General features: G+C 64.9%; 2 protein-coding genes across 5 annotated transcripts; one reads left to right on the plus strand and one right to left on the minus strand.

The window, feature by feature from the left end:
* The first annotated feature begins 72 nt into the window (after positions 1–72).
* PDZD7 (PDZ domain containing 7) lies at positions 73–6,325 on the plus strand. Of its 2 annotated transcripts, XM_015867064.2 has the most exons (17): positions 73–196; positions 596–960; positions 1,046–1,186; positions 1,514–1,688; positions 1,859–2,035; positions 2,277–2,424; positions 2,623–2,683; positions 3,125–3,550; positions 3,648–3,848; positions 3,976–4,017; positions 4,223–4,383; positions 4,459–4,550; positions 4,631–4,722; positions 4,795–4,866; positions 5,013–5,423; positions 5,640–5,740; positions 5,831–6,325. In XM_015867064.2, the coding sequence occupies exons 2-17, from the start codon at positions 774–776 to the stop codon at positions 5,978–5,980; spliced, it is 2,637 nt and encodes an 878-aa protein (XP_015722550.1). In that variant the 5' UTR covers positions 73–196; positions 596–773; the 3' UTR covers positions 5,981–6,325. The 2 variants fall into 2 exon arrangements, with proteins under 2 accessions (XP_015722550.1, XP_015722551.1); XM_015867065.2 differs by lacking the exon at positions 3,976–4,017.
* Positions 6,185–10,670, minus strand: LZTS2 (leucine zipper tumor suppressor 2). Of its 3 annotated transcripts, none has more exons than XM_015867067.2 (5): positions 10,451–10,670; positions 9,243–9,713; positions 8,283–8,852; positions 7,813–8,082; positions 6,185–7,722 (listed from the first exon to the last, which is right to left on the minus strand). In XM_015867067.2, the coding sequence occupies exons 2-5, from the start codon at positions 9,672–9,674 to the stop codon at positions 7,063–7,065; spliced, it is 1,932 nt and encodes a 643-aa protein (XP_015722553.1). In that variant the 5' UTR covers positions 9,675–9,713; positions 10,451–10,670; the 3' UTR covers positions 6,185–7,062. The 3 variants fall into 3 exon arrangements, with proteins under 3 accessions (XP_015722553.1, XP_015722552.1, XP_015722554.1); XM_015867066.2 differs by lacking the exon at positions 10,451–10,670 and adding an exon at positions 10,297–10,361; XM_015867068.1 differs by lacking the exon at positions 10,451–10,670 and adding an exon at positions 10,269–10,312.
* Positions 10,671–10,800: the final 130 nt, after the last annotated feature.

Below are 10,800 nucleotides of genomic sequence, written 5' to 3' on the forward strand. Positions count from 1 at the left end.
ACGGGGCTCCCCCCGCGCCCGGCGCCGCACTGAGTGACAGCTCCCGCGGCCGGCACAGCGCCGGGACGGCCAATCCCCGCTGGCACCGACGGGCGAGAGGCGGCGCTGCTGTCACCCCCCCGTCTCCCCCCCCGCGTCCTCTCCATCCCCCCCGCGCCGACCGGTGTCTCTTTCGCAGGTGGCACCATGGGGACAGGTGAGGAGGGCACGGGGAGGGGGGGACGGAGGTGACAGGGGGACCCCAGCGCCGGGCGCCCCCTCGGGGGGGAGCGCCGTTGGAGCGCGGAAGGGTGGCCCTTGGGAGGGGGGGCTGCCGGGCGGCGGGGACACCGTGGAGGGGACGCACGCAGAGGAGACATCACTTATTTATGGAGGTCAGGCCGGGGCGAGCGAGGGGAGCTGGGAAAATCCCCCCCGTCCTTCTTTTGGGAATGGGGCGATTCTTGGGGCTCTGGGGGGCGGGGGGGCTCCGTGCTAATCCGCATCCCGTGGCTGAAGTCCCCGCTGTGCCGCCGGCGATCCCACTGGGAAGCGGCAGGTCGGGGCACCCGGGTTGCAGTGGAGGTGACGCCGTGACGCTCGCTGTCCCACTCAGGCTGTGCCGCCGGGACCCTTCCTGCTGCCCCCCGACCGGCCCCAGCGCTGCGCTGCTGAGGATCGCGCCCCAACCTGGGCATGTGCTGCGGGACGGTGCCACGGTCTCTCCCCGCTGGCGGGCAGCCCCGGCCCCGTGAGCACCCGGCGAGCCGCGGTCACACCGCTCGGCCGCCGCCATGGCCCAGGGCTGGGAGGACGCGGAGATGACGGCGGCCGGGCGGTCGCGGAGCTCCAGCAGTGAGGTCAGCCTGGCGCCCCGCTGCCTGCTCAGCAAACAGAGCCGCCTGCTCAACGGGGTCACCCGCAGCGCCCGCGCCACGTCCCCTATGGGGCGCGTCATCCTCATCAACTCCCCCATCGAAGGTACGTGGGCACCCATCCGGACGGCTGTCCCCGCATAGGGGTGGCTGCGTCCCCCAGCACGGGTCTGAGCCGTCTGTCCCCGCAGCCAGCAGCAATGAGAGCGATGTCATCAACGCCATCACGGTGGAGAAGAGCACGGACGGCAAGCTGGGCTTTAGTGTCCGCGGTGGCTCCGAGCATGGACTGGGCATCTTCGTCAGCAAAGTGGAGGAGGGCAGCGCCGCCGGTAGGTGGCACTGAGCAAGGGGCAGATACATGCCACCAGGACACAGGGGAGCTGGGGGGGACATGGTGCCATGGTGGTGATGCCACCCTTCATGTCATCACCTGCATCAGAAATCAGAAATCACAGAGTGGTTTGGGTTGGAAGGGACCTCCACCTTGTGCAGCTTGTTCCCACTGGGTTGGGATGAGACTGGGGGACACAGGGGAGGGAGCAGATCAACCTACTTAAGGACAGGTCAACCCACCTGGGAACAGGTCAACCTGCTCGGGAACGGGGCACCCAGCAAGGTTAGACTGGGTGCCCAACTGAGCTGCACACCCCTTGCAGAGCAGGCTGGGCTGTGCGTGGGGGACAAGATCACAGAGGTGAACAGCGTGAGCCTAGAGAACATCACCATGAGCAGTGCTGTCAAGGTCCTCACTGGCAACAACCGCCTCCGCATGGTGGTCCGGCGTATGGGCCGTGTGCCGGGCATCAAGTTCTCCAAGGAGAAGACAGCCTGGTGAGCAGGACACCCACACCCCAAACCCAGCCCCATGGAATGGGGAGGCTTGGTGGGGGATGCTGGAGGGCAAGTAGGGACCCAGAGGTGGCAGACACTCTACTGGGTGACATCAGTGTCCCACTGGATGACAAGAGATGCCTTCCCCCAATGCTGTGTCCGTGCCCCAGGGTGGATGTGGTGAACAGGCGGCTGGTGGTGGAGAAGAGTGGCTCAACACCATCAGAAAGTGGCTCTGAGGATGGTCTGCGGCGCATCGTCCACCTCTACACCACCTCTGATGATTACTGCCTGGGCTTCAATATCCGCGGAGGTCGGGAGTTCGGCCTTGGCATCTATGTCTCCAAGTATGGCCGCTCGTGTGTCCTCATCCTGGGGGGCACCAGGGGGACGCAGCACTCAGTTTCTACTGTGACCACTCTGGGGCTGAACGTACCTTCCTGACTGATGCTGGTGCATCACGGCATTGGGTGCTGGGGTATCACCATGCTGGGTGCAGGTGCACCGAGACTTTTGGTGTTGGGACACAGGGCTGCCTGGGCAGAATATTAGGGTCTCCATCCCCAATCTGTCCCTCTGTCACTCTAGGGTGGACCCTGGGGGGCTGGCAGAGCAGAATGGCATTCGGGTGGGCGACCAAGTCCTTGCAGCCAATGGAGTCAAGTTTGAAGACATAAGCCATAGCAAGGCGGTGGAGGTGCTCAAGGGGCAGACCCACATCATGCTTACCATCAAGGTACATGTCCAGCCCTATGGGGTTGGTGAGCCCCCATGTTGGCACTGTCCCAGCACATCCCAGGTGCCGGGGGGGTTGGCAAGGCCGTGAGCTGCTTGGGTTTCATGGCTGGTGGGAGAGGGATGCATTATTCATGGCTGGCACCCGGATCGGGTTCAGCCGGCACGCGCTGACCCCTCGTCTTTTCCCTGTGTGTAGGAGACCGGCCGCTTCCCTGCCTACAAGGAGCTGGTGGCCGAGTACTGCTGGCTCAGCCGCTGTAAGGACCATGACACTTGGGTACTGGGGGGGCACACGGTGGGCCTGGGGCCTCAGTGCAAAGATATCCAGAGGATCCCAATGGGGAGGGAGAAGGTCTGTGTGCCATGGGGTCATGTGTGTCCTCTGTCCTGGGAGGGAATATGTGCCGTGGCCAGCATCTCTGCAGTCCCACTCGTCCCCATCCCTGCAGGGGACATGAAATCCCCAGGGACACAAAGATGTCTGTGCCATGTCCCACAGCCCTGTGGTCCCATATGCCCCCCTCCCTTTGCAATACTAGCAGCCCACCTTCCTTGTGGCCCTATGGTCCCCATGTCCCCATGTCCCTGTTCTTGAGGGATGTGAAGCTTCTGTGTTCCCTTGAGTCACCCCATGTCCCCCCAGCATGTCACCCTGTGTCCCCTGGTGTGTCACCACCTGTCCCTGCCGTGCCTTGCAGTGACCAACGGGCAGCTGCAGCAGCTCTCTCAGACCTCGGAGACCAGCTCCTCCATCTCCTCCTACTCCTCGGGGCCACCGCCAGGGACAGTGAACGGGCTGGGGTCTGTGACCCCTGTGCCACCCACACGCACAGTGGACGTTGCCATCTCCACAGAGGATGGGCCGCGTCGGGGCTGGGCACGGGATCGTGCTGAACGGGCCATGCAGACAGAACCAGCCACCGAGGGGCTGCAGGAAACGCGGCGCACGGTGCGGCCCCCAGAGCTGCTGCGGGACACGGCCATCCGAGGCCAGGGTGCCCGCGAGCCCCCCGGCACCCACCCGCGCAGCACCTTCTCCCACTCCCCCAAAACGGCTCTGCTGTTGGCGCTGAGCCGGCCCCGGCAGCCCATCACACGTTCCCAGAGCGACCTCACAGTGGCTGGTAGGAATTCAGCACCCATAGTGCCCCAGCCCCAAACACTATTTTGGTGTTCCCCCCTTGCCCCCCGGTGCACCCCAACCTCCTGCTCTGTTCCCAGAGGAGAAGAGGAAGAAGAAGCCGGAGGGACAGGGGTCACGGGGGGCTACTCCCGGGCTGCACCGCTCCAAGACCCTCGTCAACCTCTTCTTCAAGGGTGGTCGCACCAGCAGCCAGAGCTGGGTACCCCCCAGCCCTGAGCCCCCCAGCTCCGAGCGCCGGGCACGCACCAAGTCCCCAGGGCGCCCTGATGGGGACAGAGGTACTGGGATGGGGTGAGGGGCTGGGCACAGAGCTCCACTGACAGGAGACAAGGGTGGGGATGGGGTCCCTATGTGCACAATTTCACTGCCGCCCCAGTTGCTCACCCATCTCCATCTCCCTTGCAGTAGGTGCTGTGCAGAAGTTTGTCATCCGGAGCCTGAAACGGGGTAATGGGGGTGGCTGTGGGGGGGTCCTGCATGCGCCTGTCCTTGCATGGTGTGGCCAAGAAAGGAGTGGGCACCAGGGTCCCCATCTCCGGTGCTTTGTGTGTGACTTTGGCATGGATCGAGCCCACATAGGTGTTTGAGGCTGGTATGGGGCAGTTGGCACTGGGTGTCCCTGCCTCACTGACCCTCTGCTCTGCCCCCCTAGAGAAAAGCCGTCGTGGCCCCATCCCAGCCCCGTTCTGCAGCCTGGCCACCCCACAGCCCGACAGTGGTGATCCCGAGGCACGGCTTACACTTATCCAGGATACAGCAGCACGGCTGCTCAGCCCCGATGAGGTGACAGCTGTGCTCCGCCACTGCACTCGGGTACGGCACCATGGGCATCACCAGGAGGTAAATTGGGGCACGGGATTGGAGCTGACACCAACTCTATGCCTGCAGTACCTGCATGAGGGCGGCGTGGAGGACCTGGTGCGGCCATTGCTTGCTATCCTGGACAGGCCCGAGAAGGTGCTGCTGCTGCGGGACGTCAGGTGGGCACTTGGTGCCACTGGAACGATTGGAGCCCTGCGCTCCGCTCACAACACACTGTGAGCCCTGTTTGTCCTTACAGGAGTGTGGTGGCCCCCACAGACCTGGGACGCTTTGACAGCATGGTGATGCCGCTGGAGCTGGAGGCTTTTGATGCCCTCAAGAGCCGCTCAGGTAGAGCCCGGCATGGAGCTGGGGGTCAGAGTGGGAGGGTACCATCCTGACCCCACTGTTCCCCTCCTGCAGTGCGCTCGCCTGCCCTGCGCCCAGCCCACCACGATGTCACCCCCAAGCGACACCTCATCACGCCTGTGCCTGGTGCGTGCCCTGGGACAGGGGGGTTACAGGGGCAATTTGGGGAGGGGGGCTCCAAGGAAGGAGTGTGTACTCCAGGAAGAGGGATTCAGGGGTCCAATGGGGTGGTGCAAAGGATGCCAACCCTCTCTGAGCCCCTCTCACTGCAGATTACCGTGGAGGGTTCCTGCTGAAACCAGCAGGGGCCCCTGAACCAGAGGAAGCTGAGGGGCTGCCACAGAGCCCGGCCCGGCCGCGGGCCTCCCCAAGCCCCCGCCGACTACACCCCCGCGCCTACACCCCACTCCCTGACGTGCCAGTGGACGCCTACGCCTATGCCAGTGGCCCCTCACCCACCTCTAGCCCCAGGCCCCCCAACTGGCTGCTGGCCGAGCCCCCGCACAGCCCCCAGCCCCAGGATGGGCGCTCCTCGGTGCTGGTGAAGCCCCGGAGAGGACGGGCTCCCCTCACACTGGGAGGGGAGAGGGGGGCTGTACCCCTCGCCAATGGCCCCAGGGAGGAAGAGGAGGAGGAGGAGCGGCTGCTGACTGTCACCTTGTCCAAGCTGAAGCATTCACTGGGTAAGTGAGGGCCTCGTGGTTGGGGCATCAGCACCTTTGGGATGGTTGGGACCCCCTTAGCAAGGGATGGGTAAGCACACGGACAAAACATTGAGCACTGCCAGTTGCAGTTGCTTAGGACCTACCAAAACAGGGCAGAGAGAGGCTGTGCAGCCCAGGGATGGGGGTGCCATGGGGGTTCCCATGTTGTCTGAGAGCATCACGGTTCCACTGCAGGGATCAGCATCTCTGGTGGCATTGAATCACGGGCACAGCCGATGGTGAAGATTGAGAAGATCTTCCCAGGAGGGGCCGCTTTCCTCAGTGGTGTCCTCAAGGTAGGGGGCAGCTCTGGGGGACCCAGACCCTCGTCCCTTCATCACTGAGTCCTCCTGCAACACATCTCATAACTTTCCTCTTGGCACCAGGCAGGGCATGAGCTGGTGTCAGTAGATGGAGAGAGCCTGCAGAACGTCACGCACCAGCGCGCCGTGGACATCATCCGCCAGGCCTACCGCAACAAAGCCAAGGAGCCCATGGAGCTGGTGGTGCGGGTGCCTGCTGCCCCCCCGGAGTGACAGCACACCTCCCCAGGAACCATCCTGCATCCCCATGGAGCTGGCTCACTCTGCACCGAGCTGCAGCCAGTCTCAGCCAGCAGGGACAAAGGGACCTGTGGGCACAGAGGGAAGGAGCAAAATGGGAGTGAGGTGGGGGCACGCTGGGGATAAGGGAGGAAGGCAGGCAGCCCAAACCCTGCTACAGATACATGGACACTGCCCTGAAAAACACAGCCAGGGGCTTGTCTTTAATCAGTGTTTCCAGGTGGTACGAGGGCAAGCCGGGCTCTGGAAGTGGGACACAACAGAAATAAAAGTACAAAAATACAACCCCCCCCAGCAGCCAGGGGTGAGCAAGCCAGAGCTGGGCATGGCCAGACTCTTCCTTTGGTTTGACCCCGTGGGCACACAGCCTGTCCCCATCCCTGGTGTCCCCGTGCTGGTGGCCAGCGCTGGCTCCTGGCACTAAGCCCCTCTTCCCACGCTGAGTGGGCTGGGAATCACAGGGGCATGGCTGGGCTTTTGGGGGGGGGCACACAGGGACAAGGGCACGGGGAAGGCACTAAGGGCAATGTGCCCCATGGTAGGGGTGAGGAGACCATGGCCAGACAGGGGGGTGAGTAAGGGGGAAGAGGTGTTTTTTGGTAGGTCCTATAAAAATAGAGTTATTTAAAATGGCACAGAAATGAATCCCCTGACAAACACGCTGGGGAAGGTGGGGGGGAAGGCTGCCATGAGCAGGGACATGGCACGCTGTCCCTATGGGAAGCAGCTGTGTGACAGTGCTGGGAGGGATGTGAGGGAGGTGACAACGCACCCTCCCCAAGGTGACCCTGGCTGAAGTCAGCACGCTAATCCCTGGCTGCTAAGAGGATCAGCAGGAACCAGCTTTGAGACATGGCACCCCCTCGGCTCCACAGCTCACGGGCACCCCCTGCCATGGTGCAGCCAACACAACCTCAACCTACACCGCGATGCTGGGGAGGGGGCAGCACCTGAGGTCCCCAATGCCCCCTCCCAGTGCATAGCAGTGGTAAGCGGGAACACCCGCTCTCAGCCCCACAGCTCCCAACATCCCAGGGGCTGTGGCAGGCAGTGTCTCAGATCTCAGTGGCCGTGATCTCCTCAAAGGGCAGATCGGGGCCGGGGGTCTCGCAGGGTTCTGTCGGGGGTTCCTCTCCCTGCAGCCGGAGGTGTTGCAGCCGCTGCTCCAGGCGCCGGTTGCGGCGGTACATCTGCACGTAGTTCAGCTGCAGCTGCTTCTGGTACTGGATCACCTTCTCCTTCTCTCCCTGCCACGTGCTGCGCTCCTGCTCGAAGGCGTCCCGCTGCTCCTGCCCGCGCTGCCGCTCCAGGGCCACCTCTGCCCGCAGCCTCTCCAGCTGCCGCTGCAGCCCCGCCATGCCCCGCAGCTCCTCACCGGACTCGGGGCAGCCCTCGCTGGGCTGAGGGCAGCATCCTCGGGCGGCATCCCGCAGCCCGGCCACCTCCTGCTCCAGACGGCCCGCTTTGGCACGGAACAGGTCAGCCTCGCTCTTGCGTCGCTGCAGTTCATTGGCGCACACCTCCAGCTCCAGTGCCTTCAGCCGGGCGGCCTCCTGCAGCCCCCGTGCCTGCTGCTCACCTGCCTGCAGCTCGGCCCGCGCCTCGCGCAGCTGCGCTCGCAGCACCAGCAGTTCCGTACCGCGCTGCGCCAGTTCTGCCTGCGACTCCTTCAGCTGCTGCTTCAGCAGGGAGATCTCACCCGACTTCTGGCACACCTGTGGACAGCAGATGCTCAGGCACCGGCCACGGCCCCACCCTGGCCCCCGAGTGACAGGGACACCACGGTTGTTCCCAGCATAGCTCACCTCCCACTTGGTCTCCTCCAGCCGTGGCCCCAGCTCAGTGTGCTCCCGCTGGAAGGATGCGCAGCGACGCTCCAGCAGCTCCCGCTCCTGCAGCAGCTGAGCAAAGTCCTCCTGCAGTTGCTTCTTCTCCTGCTGCAGCTGCAGCACCTGGAGCTGCAGGACCTGCTGCCCACGCTGCGCCTGCTGGGCCGCCTGTCGCACCTGGGCCGCACAGCGCTGCCGCAAACCCTCCAGCTCCTGCTCACAGCGACGCTGCTTCTCTTCATACACCTGGGCACAGGCACACGCTGAGATGGGACATCCCACATCCCACACCACCTCCATGTCTCCCCAAGTCAGCATCTACAATCTCCATGGGGTTCCCCAGACACATCACTGCATGCATAACCCAAATCTACACAATAGGACTATATGGGCACCCCCAGCCCTGAGAGCTCCCCTGGTTCTCCTTACCCTTATATGGTTCTTACCTGGCAGATGGCCACCTCATTCTCATCCAGGCTGTCCCGCAGCTGCTGCAGCTCGGCCTCCCTCTCCCGCAGCTTGTCCTCCAGTTCACGCACCAGCAGAACCTCCTCACCAGGCAGCGGCGAGCGCCCGCAGGAGCCACTCTCGGAGGAGGGCCGGCCCCGGCCACTCAGCGAGCCCGTGCTTTTGCTGGAGGATGAGCGCCCACTGTCCGAGTTGGAGGGGCCGGCTGGTGGGCGGTAGCCACCTGGGGGCTCAGGGTGGCTGTGAGGGGTGGCTGTGAGGTTGCCAGGCTCAGTATGTTGGCTGCAGCCTGTGCTGTAGGTGGGCAGGCTGGACAGAGAGTTGCGTCCCGAGTCTGAGAGCGTGCCTGAGTGGCTGCTGGTGCGGCAGCTCAGTGAGCCAGGCTTGTCGGCCCCGGTGGTCCCCAGCAGGTGGGTGAGGCTCACCTGGCTCTCTGATAATGCTGCAGCCCCTGGACGTACCCCTTGGCTGGCCGGGCCCGGAGCAGCCCTGACTTTGGGTACCACCGGTTTGAATGCCATAGGGCGGATCAGGGTCTTCTCCACATTCTGCAAGGCAAAAGAGGAGAGAGTGGGATCTGGGGACCAGGTACACTCCAGAGGTGGCCTGGCAGATGCTGGGGATGCTGCCAGAGCACCAGGGAGGACTTGGTAACCCCACCAATTCTGCTCCCACCCAACACCTCAGAGTGTCACAGCTCTATAGAAGATGACCACTAGGTGCCCTCTGCTCCATGCAGCAGTTTCAGACAGGCTCCCACACACACATGGCCACTCCTGACATGAGGAAGAGGGCAGCAGGAGCACAGAGATCACCACCACCCCCAGCGACATGGACCATGTGCTCTCTCTATGCATGCACCAGCACGTCTCCCCAAGCCCAGCAGCCCCAGTGCAGCACAGGGCTGAGCAGATCCCCCAGCACTGCTTCCACCTTACCTCTTCTAGCTTGCCAGAGACAGGGACAAGCTTGGGGGGCGGCCCCCGGATGCCACCACTTGGGGCTTGTTCATCCCGTGCCTCGTCTGAGTCGCTGCAGGGGCTGACGGGAGAGGCTGCCTCCAGCCACTCCCCATGAAAAACTTCATTGGTGTAGGCATGGGCAGTGGCTGAGCACGGCTTCTTGGGGGGCAAAGTGTGGAGCAGGGGATCCGGGGGGCTGGCTCGCAGCAGCGTATCCTGCACACGGAAGGAACCACCAGCACCAGCAGGCTGGCAGGAGCGATCGTGGCATGGTCGGCTGGCAATCAGGCTGCCCACACTGCCCATGGTGCCGTGGGTGGGCAGGGGGGAGCGGGTGGCAGTGCGGAGCTGGGCAGCAGCCTCAGGCGTGGCCTCGATGGAAACTGGCAGTGTCTGCACAATGGCCATGGCAGGGGGGCCCCCAGCGGGCAGGGGGGCGCAGGCAGCCTGTAAAAGAAAGGCAACGTGAGGCCTTAAGCAATAAACTCACTCACTCATCCCATAGGACACCAATGAATATAGGACCCCCATAATGGCGCAGGCAGATGTGGGATGGCTGCAAGAGATATGCCGGGCATGAGCAGGCGTCGAGCAGAACAGCATAAAGCTGGGATTAGCCGGAGCAGGGGGAGGCACGGGGCATGCAGGGGGCTCACGCAGCACCAGTGCTCCCGTGCAGGGCCCAAAGGAAGAGCCCCACAGGGGCAGCCCCATGCACTCAGCAGGGTCCCCACTGCGTAGCAGTCACGGTGCCTTCTCTGCCCCACTGCTCCCGGTCCTGCACCCCTGCTCTGCCCCACAGCGCTGCCTACACTGCCATACCTCAGCTCCAGCCTCAGAGAGACGCCCCAAACACCTCATCCTGAAGCATCCTCCTCCCCAACCCCCCCAACCCCGGCACCAACATCACCCCGCTCCCCAATCCCGTCCCTACACCCCTCTCTCCCACAGCTCACGGTCCCCACTCCGCCCCCTCCCCCCGCCCTGGAGCTCCACACCGACGCGTCCCCCCGGGCCGAGCCGGACCCACCCGGGCCGGGCCGCCCCATGATGCGCTCGGGCCGCCGCGCTCCGCCCGCCGCGCTGGCACCGCCCCGGGGCCGCCCCCCGCTTCCACCGCCCCCAGCATCACCCCGGGGTGACGCCGGGCCCCCTCTCCCGTTGCGGGTCGCCCCGCTTCTCACCTGGCCGGCCGCGGCCCATCCGTCCGGCGGGTCCCGGCCCGACTCCGCCGCCCCCTGAGCCGGGAAAAGGAAGAGAGAGCGGGGTCAGGGCCGCCCCCCCCCGTCCCTCCTCTCCGTAGCGCCCCACTGTGTCCCCGCGGGTCCCACCGGCCCGTTCCGGCCCAGGCCCGGCCGCCCTCGCTCACGCTCCGCTCCGCACCGCCGCTCTCCGCCGGCCCGGCCCGCGCCAGGCCCCGCCCGCCCCGCCGCCCCCGGCCCCCGGCCCCGCGGCGGATGGGAGGCGGCAGGGGGTTGCCCTACGGCCGGGCCGCGGGGCAGCGACGGCAGCGAAGGGCCCTCAGGGGGCGGCA

This window comes from Coturnix japonica, chromosome 6, assembly GCF_001577835.2.
Source record: "Coturnix japonica isolate 7356 chromosome 6, Coturnix japonica 2.1, whole genome shotgun sequence".
Taxonomy (NCBI): Eukaryota; Metazoa; Chordata; class Aves; order Galliformes; family Phasianidae; genus Coturnix; species Coturnix japonica.